The sequence below is a fragment of the Aplidium turbinatum genome, chromosome 13 (genome assembly GCF_918807975.1).
Source record: "Aplidium turbinatum chromosome 13, kaAplTurb1.1, whole genome shotgun sequence".
Taxonomy (NCBI): domain Eukaryota; kingdom Metazoa; phylum Chordata; class Ascidiacea; order Aplousobranchia; family Polyclinidae; genus Aplidium; species Aplidium turbinatum.
The window spans coordinates 12978450-12996674 of record NC_137484.1 but is presented as its reverse complement, the minus strand read 5'-3'; the positions used below and the strand labels follow the sequence as shown (position 1 = coordinate 12996674).

The following is an 18225-nucleotide window of genomic DNA, read 5'->3' as shown; positions in this document are numbered from 1 at the left end:
TTTTTTTTTTTGTCGGCTAGTGTAATTCTTCTGTAGTCATGTATAGCACTGAAAATAGTTTCCAATCCTGTAGTTGTAGACATCCCTGGTACATATACTCAATAAGACAAATTCATGCTTATTGCTTAGCTAGATGTTCCGAATACCACTGTTCATGAATTGAAGTAATAATGGTTTCTAGTTTATCTGCTACTACAGTAATTTTTCATTAATCAAATTATGCAAACGAACCGGTCATTATGTTCTGACAGTGCTAAATCATTATCTGTCAAATTTGATCATAAAATGGCATTTTCAAAAAATTATTTCAATTAAGTTGTTAGCGTTTATTTAGCCTTAGAAGTAAATAAAAAAATTGGCCTTTTTTTGGCCTTATTTTATAATGGATTTGGCCTTACTATAGCTTGAGTATCTGGCAACCCTGGTTTTTTTGTCAGGAACAGAGTAGCCTACCGGCACATGTTTGGGAAAAGACTAGAACATCACACGCCCAGGGCGAAAGAGAAAATTGAATTGAGTCCTGTCTTTGTCATGAGTTTAGTTTTTTGACCCGTCAGAATCAAAAAAATGATTTATATTTGCCTTCTACAACGTCAAACTCTGGTAAGAAGATGCTATGTTTTAATGGAGTGAAACTATGGAATCAAGTACCAAAAGAAAAGTCTTACAATGTTTTTAAATTTAAATATAGATGTTTATTAAAGAATTTGTACAATGATCACTCCTGAAACGTATCATCCGCTTATTTCTCTTCACAATGTTTTTTTTATTTTGCCCTGTGTTATTCCATTGTTAATGTATTGTTAATTCCATTGTTAATTTTTACAAATTAAAGTGCTGGTATTGTGCTATTTATTCAGTCCTCGAAATTAGCGGCGGCACACGGCAATTGCCGTGGTAAATGCCGCCGCAAACATCATCATGGCCATTCTGCTACGGCAATAAAAATGCCGTCGCAAAATGAGCACTTAATTAGGACTAGGACAAAAATTGTTCAAAATTTCTTCCTGTTTTGTTTACTCGCAGCGGGAGTTTAATCAGCAGAAACATCGCACCAAGACCTAACCTCGGACTATTTTACTTGCTGTGAACACTCACGCAGGCTTCGAAATTAGCATATTTTTACTTTGCAAAAACGTTGACAAGGCCAAACGGCAATAAGTTGAAATTGCCTCGGCAATTGCTGTGAACGTTTATTACGAAAAAAATGTACCAAAAAATGTAAAACGAGAAGAGAAAAATATAATCGAATAGTCTATCACGGCCGCACTGTTTGATTTGTTATGATGTAATAATACCAAAAGTAGCAATAAAGCAAGAAACGCGATATGCACGCTGTTACGGTGATTCACGTGAAATACCGTAACTCATTGGGAGGAAAACAGTAAGTTAATTTTGGGTTGATTCAACCTTCGAGCCAGCACAAATCGATTTAATTTTTCCGGCGGGTTATATCGCATAACAACAATGCCAATAAGAAACTTACGTTTGTTTTACATTAATTCGACATCTAGCGACGTTGAATTATCATGAAATAACGTTAATTGCTCAATCAGGTACCGGTAGCAAATCAATAGAAGATTGCCTCGATTTACGTATACAATACACTAACATAATTTCGGCACAATTAGGATACTGCGAGCAACACAAAGTCTGTTCAAGGATAAAAAACTAGTCGAAATCGGATGCTGTACTGGAGGAAGAGGTTGTCGCGTCGTCACTGGAATACTTGAAGACGCAAAACTGCCTGTTCATGAACGCGCGATGTCATGATCGGAAGCATTACTTTACTGCCGAAAAACCATTTATCTAATTTTGTACCACTATTCATATTCGCAACGACACCGGTAAAAAATAAGCATTCGATGAAAGAATAACTTTTGCGTAACAATTAAGCCAGTAGCCTATTTATAAGGTTGCAAACTTTTTACAGTTCACAAGAGCATTGTCAGCGCATAAAATAGCTTTTGTGATGCTCTGGGCTACTGCCGTGTGACACACGATGAAGAAGAAGCGCATAAAATTTTGTTTGATTAAAGCATACGGCAATTGCCGCCGTATTCCAAGGTTTGTTAATTTGGCGACGGCAATGTTTTTGCCGTCGTAGATGGAAGCTAATTTCGAGGGCTGTTTATTATATACCGTATGTGTTAATGTTCTTAATTTTGGGTCTTTTGTTTAAATGTTTGGGTGGCAGCTGACTTTGGTGACCTTTTGGTCTTTCGCTGTCATCCTTGTTGCGCGAATTATTTGTGTTTTTTGTGTTTTTGCTTTTTGTGTCTTTCTTTTTCGCCAACAAAACAAAAAATAAACTGAACTGAGTTGGCACATAGCCTACTATCAAACTAGCTATTTAAATAAATGTCTTTTGGAAATTGAGACTGAAAAGTGTTATTACGATTTTTTAGACAGTGTTTAGCTGACAATATCAGGCCTTAAAACTCGTGTTTTTTTCCGGCAGCCATCGTGGCCTACTGAGAGCTCCTTCTCGGCGGCCAAATCTGCGTGCTTGGAGGCCAAAATACAATAACGATAGCACAAGTAAATAGCATTAAACTTGCAACAATGTTAAAATGATCACTTAGCGTTGTTGAAGTCTGGGCGACGTCCTGCAATAGAATCGTTACCACGCATTAAATGCTTTATCGGGATTGTAATCCGGTATTTTGGGATCATCTAATGACCCTAAATTGTTTCAACTGCTCGCAGCTTAGTAAATTGTTTCAATGCATACCGCCTTTCATAAAACGTGACCATTTATTCCGTTATGATGTCACCATTGAGGGTGTGAAGTCACTAACCTACAGCGTTCTCAACTATGAAGACACGTGTTTTACCCACGGTGTCAACTAACCTAGTTCTCCTTTTTAACAACGATTCAATGTCCGACAACATTAAATCGATATTAAATACCTAAATATATTAAATACCTAATTCTGCGTCACTCTTTGATACTACATATTTTCGATATTTAATCCACGATCATTTTATTGCAAAATTAAATAATTGGCTAGAAGAAACCGGCGGCCAAACTTGGCCGACGGAGGAGGTAGCACAGGCGGTCATTCAAGTACTACTTAGCGGCCATGGCCGCCGGCTGCTTTAAGGCTTGCAATATTTATGCCAATGCTAAAGATTCGAGTAGAAACACTGTAGAAGATGAAGATTTGGAATCGTTTTTGTACTAGAATGTAGACTGTGTTGTTGCAATGTTGTAACGTTATTGACGTTGTTAACGTTATTATTATGTTTTATTAGCAACTAGTGTTGGGCGATATATCGAATTTTCGATACGATATCTTTTCAATATCGATATTTATTTCAATATTGTTCGATAATTCGTAACTGCAAACCCTTGCAAAAACGTTGCCAAAACCAAACGGCAAAAGTTGAAATGGCCTCGGCAATTGCTGTGAACGTTTATTACGAAAAACATTGCACCAAACATGGAAAACGAGAAGCGAAAAATATGCTAGAGTAGTCTATCACGACCGCACTGTTTGATTTGTTGTGATGTAATAATACCAAAAGTAGCGATAAAGCGAGCAACGCGATACGCACGCTGTTGCGGTGATTCACGTTGAATAACTCACGGGGAGGAAAAGTAAGTTAAATTTGCGTTGATTCAACGTTCGAGTCAGCACAAATCGATTTAATTTTCCCGGCGGGTTATATTGCGAACAATGCCCAAAAAGAAATTTATGTTTGTTTTACATTAATTCGACATCTAGCGACGTGGAATTATCATAAAATAACGTTAATGCTCAACCAAGTATCGGTAACATATTAATCGCTCCCTGCGAGAAGATTGCCTCGATTTAGGTATGCACTAACATAATTTCGGCACAATTGGGATACTGCGAGCAACACAAAGTCTGTTTGATGAAGAACTAGATGTCAGAATTGGAATCATCAGATGCTGTATCGGAGGATGAGGTTGTCGTGTTATCACTGGAATCGCACACATCAAGAGGCTCATCGCTTAGCTGTAAATCTACACTGTCTTCGCCGTTCGCAATGAAGCGTCCACGTTTTGCCGCTTTCGTGCTTTGATACCCATCCACACGCCTTTTTCGCATAGCTCCATTAGGGTGTTGACTAAGGAGCAAATCTATGGCTGTGGCATAACGACTAGGAGGAATGACTAACCCTAACCTTACAAGCGCTCTTGTGGCCTCGGCATTTTTATTGCCGACGCTAATGCGCCATTCATGTATCTGCGTCAGCAATTGCCGACACTAATTTCGAAGACTGAGAAACTCTTTTCTTAATTAGTACAAAATATCGAAAAGTATCAAAATATCGAGTATTTTTTCAAATATCGTATCGTTTTGATTTTTTCAATATCGCCCAACACTATTAGCAACGTTATTAACATTATTGAACAATTTGGCTCTTTTTACCCAGTTTGGCCCTTTTTTTGACATTGTTTGACTCTTTTTCTCAAAAGCTGTCTGACAACCCTGGCAACGCACCTAACTGTCCTGGCGCCACAGACAGTGTGCACACCTATTTGGCAGGCACCTAAAAGACATGCTCCAAGCCTTAAAGCCTTACTGTAGTTTCTAGGCTATATTCACAATATGTATTAAATATATCCTCTGCCTTTTTATTGACCGACTTGCTTAAAAGATGATTTTATTCATCATTTTTTCTCCTGATTTGACAATTTTTTTAGGTGCATTTGGCATTTTTTGAAATATGGGTCTGGCAACTCTGATAGTGAGTGGTCATTCTAATGTATCATGTGTAGTGTGTACCCCCAGAATTTCTTTCACATACCCCTGGGGGAACACACCCACAGTTTGAGAACCCATAGGCTATGCCAATAAGTCGTGGCCTATTTGAATTTTGTGCTGTGACCGTATGCTCATTGCTCAACCTACTTAAATGTTAGTTTAACATAAAGCTATTTTAAATAGCTGATGTTAAATTGACTAAATGGAATTTCTGAATTAAGTCAATGTTGTTTTTTTCAATTGCTGTTATTATTATTACTAATGTGGCTTTATCATAGGTAGCATAATCATTGCCATTTGGATTTGATACATTTTTTTAAATCTTTTGTCCATTTTAACCTTTGAAATCAACTGTCATGAATGATACTGACAAAAATGCAAGTATTGAGCAAGTGGATGATTCCATGCAACCAAATAACAAAAATATTAAAGAAGCTAGTGTTATAACTAAGCATTCAGAAAACACAAATCTTCCATTGTGTCACGAAGAAAATTCTACACTGCCTGAACCAGTTGTAGCCGATCAAATAAATCATACTCCTGATAATCACGGAGATGAAGATTTAATAGAAAGTGATCAAGAAAGTGAATTTGATGATGGTGATGATGAAGAAACACACGAGATGAAAATGCAAAGTAAAGTAACATATGTTATGGTATAATATTACTATTAGATATATCATAAACTATCATTATACCGTATATATTCCAAAAGCCTTATAAATTGTCATGTAATCTCTATTTTTGTGATTGTATGATACTAGCTGGTTTTATTCATTTTTTTACATTTGTCAAACTTGCACTTTTTTACTCGATGGAGATGACTGTAAAGAAATGTGTCACTTTAACTTAGGTTCACTTATGCTTGGTGGATCAAACAGTAATAAACTTTCTGGGAGCTGGTATACAAGTCCCCCCCAGCCCCCTTGGTAAGATAAAGAGGAATTGACCAAAACATGTGGATTGAAGTGTGTGAACAGTAAAGCAAAGGTAAAGTAGTTTCACCCTATATTAGGGTGGCTCTTAAAATTGAGTTTTTGAATTTTGCTTGGGACACCCTTTCAAATGGTGAGGTTGTCAGAAAAAATAACTCTTGCAAATTTTTTTTTAAATTTGAAGTTGATTTAGGGGTGGCCCTCCCCCCCTAAAGTTCTGTGCCCTCCCTCGAAATACCAAATCTGCGTATCTCGAAAACCACTTGAGCTAGAGATACGGTTTTTGTGTTAAAAGATGCAGAAAACATGGTTTTCTATCTGCTTTCTGAACATTGAATGCATCTATCTTGAGTAGAAAAGCAGTTATTTAGAAAAAAACGCATTTGACAAAATCTTGATTTTACAACCTTTTTTGTGACCACGAAACCGTCTATAAAATTTCGTTTTTTTTCTTAATTTTTGCACCTTAGAGGGAACACTGGTAACGATGTTCATTTCAAAATGTAATTCTGGTCAGTACTGCAAGAAGCGATATTATCGACAATATTTTACATATTGCCTTGCGTATTGTGACAGGATGTCTGCGACCTACACCATCGGACAATTTCCCTGTCCTTGCAGGCAACCAACCAGCTGAGTTTTGTCGCGAAGAAGCCATCCTGTCTCTTTCTCTGCACTACGAACCCCAACCACTTGCTCCACTCAAGTCTCTACAAGTCTGTGAGCGAGCAATCGAGCATCCTCGGCAACTGAAATCGAGACACCCATTTGTATGTGACGCACAACTCCTGATGAAAACCGCTGAAAACCAATCCATCAGCGCGGCTACCTGGGAGGACAACAAATGGAGCTCAGAGTAGAAGAAGAACTCCTCAAGGCTCTAAAGTTTTATCTCTGACACCAGCCCCCATCCAACCAGAATGCATAGTTTGCCAAGGAAGGCCTGGGTGTGGCACAACCGCCTGCGTACTAGGCTACTGGAGTGAGACTATTCCGTTCAAACATGCACAAATGGGGGATGGCTCCATCCACAATCTGTGAGTGCGGCATAGAGGAACAAACCACAGACCACACCATCTGTAACTGCGCCAAATGGTGTGCGTGGTCTGCTTGAACTGGATGACGAATCAATGCAATTGCTGCTCGACACCTGCTCAAGCATCTAAACCGCATCGGCACTGCCCAAGGGTGGTAAAAGACAGAGCCCCTTGACCCCTGGAGTAACAAAGAAGGTTTAAACGAAGAAGAATCGACAATATTGTTCTTGTTGGAATTTGGATTCAACAGTTTCCTGTGCTCAGTAACAACTTGCAAAAGAAACTGAAGTTGGTACTCATCATCAGTTGGGAGTTTGTTAAAATCCGGGATTAGACTTAGAGCAACTCCTCTCTCTGCTCTGTCATTGACTACTGAAAGTCCCTTCGCCATGTGTAAAGCTTGAATAAATGCACCATCTTCAGTCCAATGAGCAGGATCCTTTGAAAGTATAATTATTGCTTCATCTTCAGTTCTTCACCCAACAGCTGAAGCCATTTTGAATTAGAGGTGCAATACTGTTCTAGACCCTTGTTGCTAAGAAACGCATCTACAGTACTTTGATGCTTCGTCTCCATGGTGGACGTTCTGCTGTTTCATTTAACATGGTTGCCACCATTAGCTTTTTACTTTCCACAGACAATCGAGAGTCAAACAAGGCTAGTTCAACCATTTCTTCGGACAGATACCATAAATGCAGACCAAGCTTTTTGCATAAATCGCCTTCGCCATGCAACAAGTGCGATGCATAGCACCTGAAGCTTGAAAGCGGATTCTACGCTCAAGAGTTTCTCCAAGGAATATGACAAAAAACGGGCATTTTAGCTATGCATGAATGCATAAAAGTTTAGAAATACTTATTTCGTTTATTGCTTTACCAGTTTTACAGGTTAGTTTATGAACTTTGTTTATTGAATAGCTTGGGCCACAATACTTGTTTAGCACTGTTTTGTGCTAGAATACCGAAAACAGGTTTTTTCTAATAACTGCTTTTCTACTCAAGATAGACGCAATCACTGTTCAGAAAGCAGATAGGAAATCATGCTTTCTGCATCTTTTGACACAAAAACCGTATCTCTAGCTCAAGCAGTTTTTGAGATATGCAGATTTGGTATTTGGGAGGAGGGCGCAAAACTTTAGGGGGGGAGGGCCACCTCTAAATCAATTTCAAATCCAAAAATTTTTTGCAAGAGTTATTTTTTCTGACAACCTCACCTTTTCAAAGGGTGTCCCACACAAAATTCATTTTTTTTTCATTTTTTGCCAAATAAGAGCCACCCTACCCTATATGTTTGGTGGAGTCCTGTCTTTGTCATGAGTTACCAAGGGTGGGGGGGGGGGACTTGTATACCAGCTCCACTTTTCTGTTTTGTTTGATTTAATCAATTTTATAAAAGAGGCATTCCATTATAATTCAACAAATTTTAGAAAGAAATGTAATCACTAGGTTTCAAAAGGTGTTGGTTTTGATATATTTTGTTGATTTCAAAATTTGAACTTAGGCACAAAAAAAATTTGAAAATCAGACAAGCGGTTTTTGAGATATCGCGTTTTAAAATTTTGTGGCTGTCACTAGATGGCGCTGTTGATGTTCTCATTGTTTTTTGATTTTTGGGTTATATTTGGGGTAGAAAGTTGGTGGAAGTGTCTATTCCACCATTTTTCATGAAGCAGAATTCAAAAATGGTCTCAATTTTAGTCTACAAGCATTAGCTAAGAAGTTATGGGGCATTTTAAAATAATTGGAGGACCAAATGCCAACCCTCAAATTGTCATGTGGGTAAAGATATATCTCGAAAAAATTTCTGTTCTTGAAAGTTTCTTGCGTATACTTCATGATAGTATAATATTTGTTTTGAGACTTTTGTCCTTTTTGCACAATGCGACCTTATATCAAAGATCTATTAATGCAATATTTGAATGATGCTTGCTTATGATGTCACAATAACAAATTACAAATTTCCTCAAAAAAACTTTTTTCATTGTGAAAATTGCCCAGGAAAACAAAATTTGACTGCAATTTTAAAAGAAGGGCTGGTTTTCCAGGGCAATTTTCACAATGAAAAAAGTTTTTTGGGAAATTTGTAATTTGTTATTGTGACATCATAAGCATGCATCATTCAAATATTGCATTAACAGATCATATAACTTCTCATGCAAGTCTTTGATAAAAGGTTGCATTGTGCAAAAAAGGACAAAAGTCTCCTAAATAAACATTATGATATATTATCCTGAAGTATACGCAAGAAACTTTAAAGAACAAAAATGTTTTTTGGGATATCTTGTTACCCACATGGAAATTTGGGGGTTGGCATTTGGTCTCCCAATTTTTTTAAATGCCACACAACTCCTTAGCTAACGCTTGTAGACTAAAATTGAGATCATTTTTTAATTCTGCATCAAGAAAAATGGTGGAATAGACACTTCAACCGACTTTCTACCTCAAATATAACCCTAAAATCAAAAAACATTGGGCACATCAACAGCGCCACCTTGTGATAACCACAAAACTTCAGAACGTGATATCTCGAAAGTTACCACTTGTCCGATTTTCAATTTTTTTTTTTTTGCCGAGATGCATTTTTTACATATATACTATAAGTCTATAACATATGCTTATATGCTTTAATCATCAAAATTGAAGACTTAGTGGTTATTTGGATTTGTTAAATTATAATGGAATGCCTCAAAAACGTATCAATCTTGAATTTTATTTGAGTTTTTTTTTTTGCGTCATTCTAGTGGAACAAGAAGCATTTGCCAGAAAAATACGAAGAGAGAATTATGAAAGCTTTGATATGCCAAAAACTGTTTCACTTCTGAATGGATCAAATGGAGAGAAGCTTTATTTAGTTGGTACAGCACATTTTAGCAAAGATAGTTGTGAAGATGTTAAAAAGGTATCTATTGTGCATATCTGTTGAAAATATGTTCTTAACTTTATAAAGTTAAGTAGCCCACTTGAGTTAAGGACTAAGGTACACTGTGCTTTAATTATTGTTTCACTTGTTTACAGGCACACCTATAACATTATTATGATATCAAACAAAAAAGTAATAATAATTACAATAACACTTTTTTTTGTCGTATGCGTAGTCTTTTTTGTATGCAAGACCTTGTCAAGCATACAAAAAAGAAGTTTAAAAATATTGGATTTTTTGGAGTAAAACAAACAGTTTGGGCACTTTTATTAAACATTCAATTCTGACATGTAATTTTTTGAATTGTTTTCTAGGTTATTTCAATGGTTCAACCTGATGCAGTAGTTGTTGAACTATGCGCTTCAAGGACTCAAATATTAACTGTGGACGAAGCAGAATTGGCTTCTATGACTGAAGATAGCAAAATGAACCAATTAAAGAAATGTGTGAAGCAGGTAACCCATTGGTCACCATAATTTGTTTCTGTAAATATATATGGGGTTTATAGTCTCGTGGTCATACCCAGTGTACCGACTTCACTGATAAGGCTACTGTCTACAGTTATTTTACATTTGAAACAGTATTATAAATCTCGTTAACTTTTTTTTTATAGATGTAATTGCTGTTAAGTCGAAGTGGGTGTCACTGTTATATGTGTTCTTGTTTCAATAATTTTGACTGCGAAACAGTACTACAGAAAGCTTAAATTGTCAAATTCATACTAGTATTTGTATGTGATAGCAAAATGTCTGATGATAAACTTAAAATATCATACTTTAACGTCTCTCATGTTACGTTTGATTTGCTATCAAATTCATGGAGGTTCTTCATTCTTGTTTTTTTAAATACAGGACAACGTAACGTTTAGTCACTTAATTTTTATTATGCAATTGTGAGTAAGTAAAATTCCAAATTAATTTAGTGTAATTTGCGTGTTTGAAATGATGTACTGTATTATATTGTATTAAGGTTATGATGTTGTCAGAGGAAACATATGCTACCGCATGTTCATGGTTCAACATAATATTCGATATATCAATCCAACACCTATGAAATAGCATTGCCTGCTGTATTTCTACAGAAAGGATTGCTATCTGGCTTGGTTATGTACATGATGCTCAACATGTCTTCTCACATCACAAAGCAACTTGGAATGGCTCCTGGTGGGGAGTTCCGTGCAGCTTTTGGTCAAGTCAAAGAGTAAGTGAACTTTGACAATGATTGATTGTTTCATTTGCATTGGTTTGATTTTGTTTCTGCAACTGGTCAATAGTATTTGTTCAGCTGTAACCTTCATTTTGTCTTACCTTTCATTTTTGTTATCAAGTCTGGCATGTTTTTCAGTACTGTAGTTTGCTTCATGTCAAAATTTTTTTTTGCCTTGCAACTTCGCAGTAGACAATTTATTTTTTAGTGAGTTTTGTTAATTGCAATGCGTCTGAAGTATTTTAGTTTTCAGAGGTTGATGTTATTAATCTAGTCAGTTTGTTTGACGTTACCGTCGAGAATTGAAAATAAAGTTTGCTTGACATAAGTTAGAAAAAGAACGTGCATTTTTATGTGGAAATATGCAGTATGTAATTTAATTAATCACGTTTTTGATCAGTCATGCGTAAATTGACGTAAATATATTTTTTCGGTATATGCTCGTTTAATATCTACTTGCAGGACTATTTTTTTAGTTTAATTCTGCTAGTATATTTTTGGAAAGAAATCGCAGTTGCTGCATTAAATCGCAAACTAAGGTTAGTAACTAATGCAATTGATTGAGTTTCGCTTTTAGCAGCATGATCGTTGCTTACTTCACAAGGCTTACCAACAAAACAGACAAACCCCCCAGACACCATATAACCCAATACATTTTGAATTTCCATATATGAGCGACGACGCGGACCGTAAAGCAAAGAAAATTTTCAAAGACCTGGATCTGCCAGTCCGCCTTTTTCGACGCTCACGTACCCTCAGAAACGCCCTTCAAAAACCAAAAAAACCCGAACCTTGCCGGCTACAAAACTGCCCACTACGGAACGATGACATATGCACCACCAAGAACTGTGTCTACAAGATCGCATGCAAGAAATGCAGGGAAAGCTATATAGGCAGCACGATTCGACCACTCCACTCCCGCATCAAAGAACACCTCAGCTCAGACAAAAGCTCGGTCTTTAATCATCAACAACAATGCCACACCGACTTTGAATTTACTATAATTGCCCGAGAAAATGACGCGGTAAAATTACGTTTCAAAGAGGCCATATTCATCAGCAGACAAAATCCTAAAATCAACAACCGTGCCGAAAGGGAAGAACTACGTCATCTAATCTACTAATCAACTGAAAACAAATTTTGCAACAAAAAACGCCTAACAACACAGAAACTCAACAACCAGCAGCCTCAAGCCAAACGAAAGAACCACACTTAAGAACCACTCACTGACTTCAACACCATTCATCATAGCACATGACTAGGGAACTGTGTTCCGAAAGCTAGCGCAACTTACTATTGCCACAGCAAACTCGCAGCATCAGGCTAAGACAGATCGTTTAAATCTACCTTGTGAAGTTACAGTAGTAACTAATACTGACCGCATACAAGTTTAATGGATTTCAAACGTTTTATACCAATTGCTATAGTTTTAGCTGTAAAACTATAAATAGGTAGTAGGTAGACATCGTGGCAAAATAGAAGAAACCGCTTTTGTTAACAGTTTAAAAGAAGTAGCTTTTGTTGTATCTCATGAATTTGTATGCTTTGTTCGTGCAGAAAATCTGCCACTGTCAAAAGTGATGAGTCATGGGCAATTGGTAAAATCTTCAATACGCTTTTTTAGAGTTCCCGGATGTCGCTTGTTTTTAGGAGATCGGCCAATAGAAATCACCATGCAACGAATGTTGGCATCTTTGTCATTGTGGCAAAAAATCAAGTTTGGATTTCTAATTTTGCAAGAAATGAAGCCAATCAGGTAGTAGCTTCCTTGATTGTACGTGGCTTACGCTGTACGTGGCTTACGCTATACGTAGCTTACGCTGTACGTGGCTTACGCTGTACGTGGCTTACGCTATACGTGGCTTACGCTGTACGTGGCTTACGCCATACGTAGCTTACGCTGTACGTGGCTTACGCTATACGTAGCTTTAAACTTGAACAATAAATTATGCAACTGTAGATTTGGTTACTACGTTTACACTAGACTCTTTTTTTAAGCGCTGAGGATGTAGAAAAAATGAAAGATCAAGACATTTTTGAACAACTTCTTAAAGAAATGGTCGAAGAATTTCCACATATGACCAATGTTCTTGTCACAGAACGTGATATGTTTATCACTGGCTTTCTTCAAAAGGTCGTCAAACAACCTGTATTTCTGCCTGGAGAAGGTTAGATAATTTATCTTTGAACCGTTTTCGGGCTTACTTTTCTTCTTGTAGCTATTTTTTAAATTACATGCCATGTTTTATATCATTGTATATATATCAGTTTTCTGTTTACCTCTTCGATTTTTTTAATCAAGTTAATTAAATTGGTGCGAAGGTTAAAAATATTTGATAGAAACATGCAGTGTTTTTTTAAGATGGTCAAATTTCTCCAGCGGTTTCCCAAAATTTGGACTTGCAACTACACTAGAAAAGTAATGGTTGTTGTTTCTCGCTATGTCTTAAGCAAATATGGCTATTTTTTGGTACTTAAATGAAACACTTGCGGTCTCTTAAAACTACTTAGCGGTCAACCAAACCTTAAAAAAGACCTGGAAACATGTCACTTTGGCTCCATGGTATTTATTGAGATTTTTTTGCAGTTGTAGCCCCACCAGTTGTAGTGGGTGTGGTTGGAATCGGACATTGTAACGGGATTAAAGCGCGTTTTGACAACGAGATTACTGACGATCAAATGCGAGAAATTACCAAGTAAGTCTTTGCCCTTGTAGCATTTAGTCTAGGGCGTAAATGTGTGTTATTTTTTTTAATTATGTCTGCAACAAATTTGTATTTTAATAGACTGTTGAATAAATTTTAATGTTTTTCCAAATTGCAGATTGCCAATTCCATCGCGATCAAAGAAGGTTGCTAAAACAGCTTTGAAAGGCTTGTTTTTTCTGGCCAGTTTGTACATCGCTTATAAGTTTACTGGCTGGATAGGAATTCAACCGAAGCTGACGCATTGGGCGAAGGTTTAGAATTCCATATTTTAGTGCTGATAACTTGTGCAGTTAGAGAACGATTTTCTGCAAGAAAGATACTTTTTCTAAGTTTTCCAAGTCTATTTTGTTTATGTGCAATGTCATTTTTTATATTTTATGGCGACTCAATGGGAATTTTTGCTAAGTTGCTTAACCAGCTTTTTGACCGGTATGTGTTTTATTCCAATAAAATTTAAAACATTTCAAGTGTTCTGTTATTATTTGGCAAAATGTTAACTGGGGAATGCCATGCCTGTTCATCATTTTGTTCCACTTCATATTTTGGCTTGTTACCTAGATAGTGGTGAGATTCAGTCCAGTCTTTAAACTGTATCAGATTTTAGTGAATTGATTTATTGGATCAAAACAACTTAATGTCACTTTGTGGAGTTTGTAGAGCAATTTCTGGAGTAATTCTTAACATTACAGAACCACTTTGAAAAGTTTAGCATTGCGTTATTGCAGGGGCTCCGGACACTTCCTGAGAGTGGGGGGGGGGGATAATTTAAGCAGGGGCGGGAACGATGTTTTGACATTGACAGGGGCTTATTGGATTATCGCATCACATATACTTCTGGAAGGTCGCTCCCCAGACCCCGTTCGCACTACTGAAAGCTTCAGTTTCTTATACAGCGCTTTATGCTGCATGTTTCGCGCCGAAGGCTCAACATTTTTGCCTTTCAGCTCGATTTAAAATCGAAAAATTCTTTCAACGAATCTGAAATCACGAGCAAAAGCTTTTTAATATTTGCCACATTTTTTGAGGTTTTGAGACAATTTTGACTGGAAGAGGGGACGTACGCAAAATTCCTCTCTGTATTCTTCCTTGGCTCAAGTCCGCCAAATTTTGCACTTCAAACGCTAAAAGGTTAAAAGGTCAAAAGCGTTAAGGTCAAAGCCGTAATCTATAAAACTTAATTTACAATTACATGAATACATCACGACAACCTGTGCTATAACATCCATAGTGAAATGAAACGTTTCAGCATCTAGGGTTGGGCCTATATTCAACTCAGAAAAAAAAGCTAAAATGCATTAACTTTTACAAGAACTGAAAATAAGGAGACATCTTGATCGATACTACAGGAAGAAGGCCTACCATCTGCGCCGTTATGAGAAATAACACCAAACAAAAAATGCCATAACACCCAGGTAATAGGCCAACCTCTTGCCAAAGCAAAATCTCACAAAAACTACAAAAAAATAACTTTATAAACGAACACCTCAACTCAAACAAAACACTGTGTGCACTCTGCTTCTATTCTCAGCAGAACAGTCAGAAGTCGCCAAAGACTTTAAATCTTTGTGCGTTATTGAAAAAAAAATTCTTTGCAGATTTCATCTACACTTAGTTCATCCAAATGCACTTAATGGGCATGGCACATGGCAATGAAATTGAGTCTTGAAGCAGTCATTGTGCTTCGGAGCCATGTTTTTAAGCGGCGTAGCGAGCTAAACGATCTTTCAGCTTCTGCAGAAGAAGAGCCATTGACTAATAGCAATTTTACCAGTTTTTCCACACTGGCATAAAACTCTTTGACAATAATAGGCCTAACTCCAATTAATTTGTTTCGAACATCACACCCATACTTGATCGGCCCAAATTTCTGATGGAAGTGGCTTAAATCTTGGCCCAAAATTTTCACGTCGAAGCCATATCGTTCCAACACTGTCGTTGATTGTGCCAGATACTAAAACTTCAAGCATTTGGTGAGTTTTAATTTCTTCACCATTGAAGCGGTGGGTGAAGCTTTGCGCTATGCTGCCAATAGATGCATAGAACTTCCTTCTGTAATGAGAAGCGAGGTCATGGGAAGCACTTTGCTCACAGCGCTTTCTTGAAGTTGGACTTTAGCTAAGCCTAAACTATCCACTTGCTACTGAGATTCCTTGTATAATTGCATAAATTGTTCTTCATTTCTAAGACTCAGGTAATTAACTTTTGAGTTTTCAACCAGCTCCATCATGTCGCTGATGGTAGCCTATAGGCTAAGACTTGATCTGCAACAGGCCAGTTATCGTTTCAAGTGGTTTGAATAAAACTTGGCAAAACTGCAATGCAAAGTATGTGTTGCCTTGCAATAATTGGGAATAAAGGCATAATGATTTCGCATTGTTGAATTTTGATGTGTGTTTAGCAAGGCTTCGTAGTTTGACAACACTGAAGAAATGGCCGGTACATGTGTCAGCCATCTTGTTTGGCACAAAGTGTGCAAGCCATGGTGGGATTCCTCCTGCAGGGCGAACTTGCCAGACTGATTTTGCAAACTACTTAGCTCCTGAACAATTCCCATAGCATTATGCAGGTCTCTATTGCATATTTGCGTTGTCTTGCGAGTCGGAGTTTCCAAGCAAACAACTAAAAAGTTGTGCAACAAAATAAAAAAAGGAAATTAAAACACAAAAGTAGAAAAAAAATATTTTTTTCTATACTTTAGTGGGGGGGTAATTTTGCATTAGTTACCCCCCACTCCAATTGGTGGGGGGGTAATCACCCCCGCGGCCCCCCTCTAACGGAGCCCATGCGTTATTGCATCATGGTATGTAATGGTGGCTGGATTTGAAAGCTTTTCACTTTACCCCCTTTGGGTTTGCAAGTGCAGCACAAAATTTGAACCGACTTTTATCCCTTTTTGTAACTTTGGATACTGTCACAGCTGTGCTCAGACTGTCACTAGGAGTGTGAAAAAGCGTAGGACATTGTAGACTCAATTGCTTTTTTGTTTTTTTCTTAAATAGCAGAAATAAGTTGGGTGTAACATAATTGAAGTAGGCTAGGTCTAATGCGACATGGATAAACTACAGCAACAACCCTTGTGAAGATTTTTGCAGGGATATCTAAAGAAGGGGATACGAAGGCTTTTATTACGTCTGACAATAGAGCTTATCGTAAAATGACAATTGGCACCAATGATAGTTTAATAAATCTTGTTATGATAACCTGCATTGCACTGTTATCATCAGGCCGGAATATTCACTGCATGCTCATTGCTCATGGTTGCTTGTTAATTCAACTACCCATATATTTGCTTTACATCTAGCCTACTGCAAAGGCTCTGTTAAAAAAAAACTGCTTACTGGTAATTTTTCAACTGTCTTTGTAAATAAGTTTTCTTTAAATATGCTCCACGTAACATTTGCTAACTTTCTTTTGTAGCTCACTGTACCAACTGCACTACAAAACTTTCTACTATTTAAAAAAAATGTTTGAAGCACTACAAACTACTGCCCTGGTAGTGTCGTGAGAATAAAGCAATCGCTGCAAGCCTTCGTATCCCCTTTAGATATCCTTGGATTTTTGGCATCCGCGACTTACTGCAATTAAAGTGCTTCACACAGTAAAAGATATGAGTCCACAATGTTATCTTAAAAAAACAGAATCTCAGTCGTCGTCGTCGTGTGAGCGTCTGGGGCCGAGGGTCTATCCTTTTACCACCCCAGATTCACGATGTTCACGACTACACTGGAAGGCTACTAGAGAGCAGCCAGTCTTTGGTTTCATCATCCATGACACGCAGACCTTCCACTCCGTTTGATAAGAATCTCAGTAATGCATGGTTTTCATTTCTGACCATTAGGCCACATGTCAACACAACAAAAGTAGACGCGAAAACGGTCATTTGACACAGCTCGTACGGCACGGATTGTTATATTTAATGCAGAGGCATTATATCGATTTTGTTGGTCAAAAAGTGACTTGGTCTATGTTTTACCATTTTTTTTGTCATATTCGGCTGTTCTTAAATTGAAAAAATTCAAATAATGGCTTGCATTACAATCAATCAATGTTCTAACCCTGCCACGGATTTAACAACCGAACATGCACTTCAGACATATCAAATAAAACGTTCGTTGAATTTTTTAGGCCTTTCACTCATCCTGTTTTACCAATTCACAGCACTTTTATGTTTTCAGTCAGCTTTTGTTTATTCGCAATTTAAACTGGGTGATCTACTTCAACTTTATTTTTCATTGCTGGCGCGAAAATGAAAAAAATGATAAAGTAAACACATGAATTTGGCACCAAAAAACGAAAAGCTGGTAAAATCAAAATGTTTAAAATATGCATCGCTAGAACAGTGTTTGGAAATTAATATATTTCACATTGGTTTCTTATCAAAGCAAAAACAATAGCCTACGTAGGAAACATAATAGTGACAGCGGCGTAGGCTCAGGGGCGGATCCAGAGGGGGGCGATCGCCCCCCCTAAAACCCAAGAAAGTAGCTTTATTCTTCATTTATATGTATACGATTTGGAAAACAACATATTGAAAGCAATGCTGAATAAGTCTTTCGCCATGTTCAAAGATTAGGTTAGGCTAGGCTATAATAATAACATAGTAGGCCTATAAGGCTATTATTTCGTCGCAGGGTCTAATTACCGAACGAAATTACTAAAATTTAAAAAGTTTCTAAACTTT

At 37.3% G+C, this 18225-nt stretch overlaps 1 protein-coding gene across 1 annotated transcript; it reads left to right on the top strand.

Annotated features, from left to right (window-relative positions):
• The first annotated feature begins 5021 nt into the window (after positions 1-5021).
• Positions 5022-14011, top strand: LOC145782193 (traB domain-containing protein-like). Its single transcript, XM_082593963.1, has 8 exons — positions 5022-5375; positions 9452-9609; positions 9945-10085; positions 10712-10830; positions 12461-12592; positions 12835-13004; positions 13424-13532; positions 13660-14011. The coding sequence occupies exons 1-8, from the start codon at positions 5096-5098 to the stop codon at positions 13799-13801; spliced, it is 1251 nt and encodes a 416-aa protein (XP_082450089.1). The 5' UTR covers positions 5022-5095; the 3' UTR covers positions 13802-14011.
• The last annotated feature ends 4214 nt before the right edge of the window (positions 14012-18225 follow it).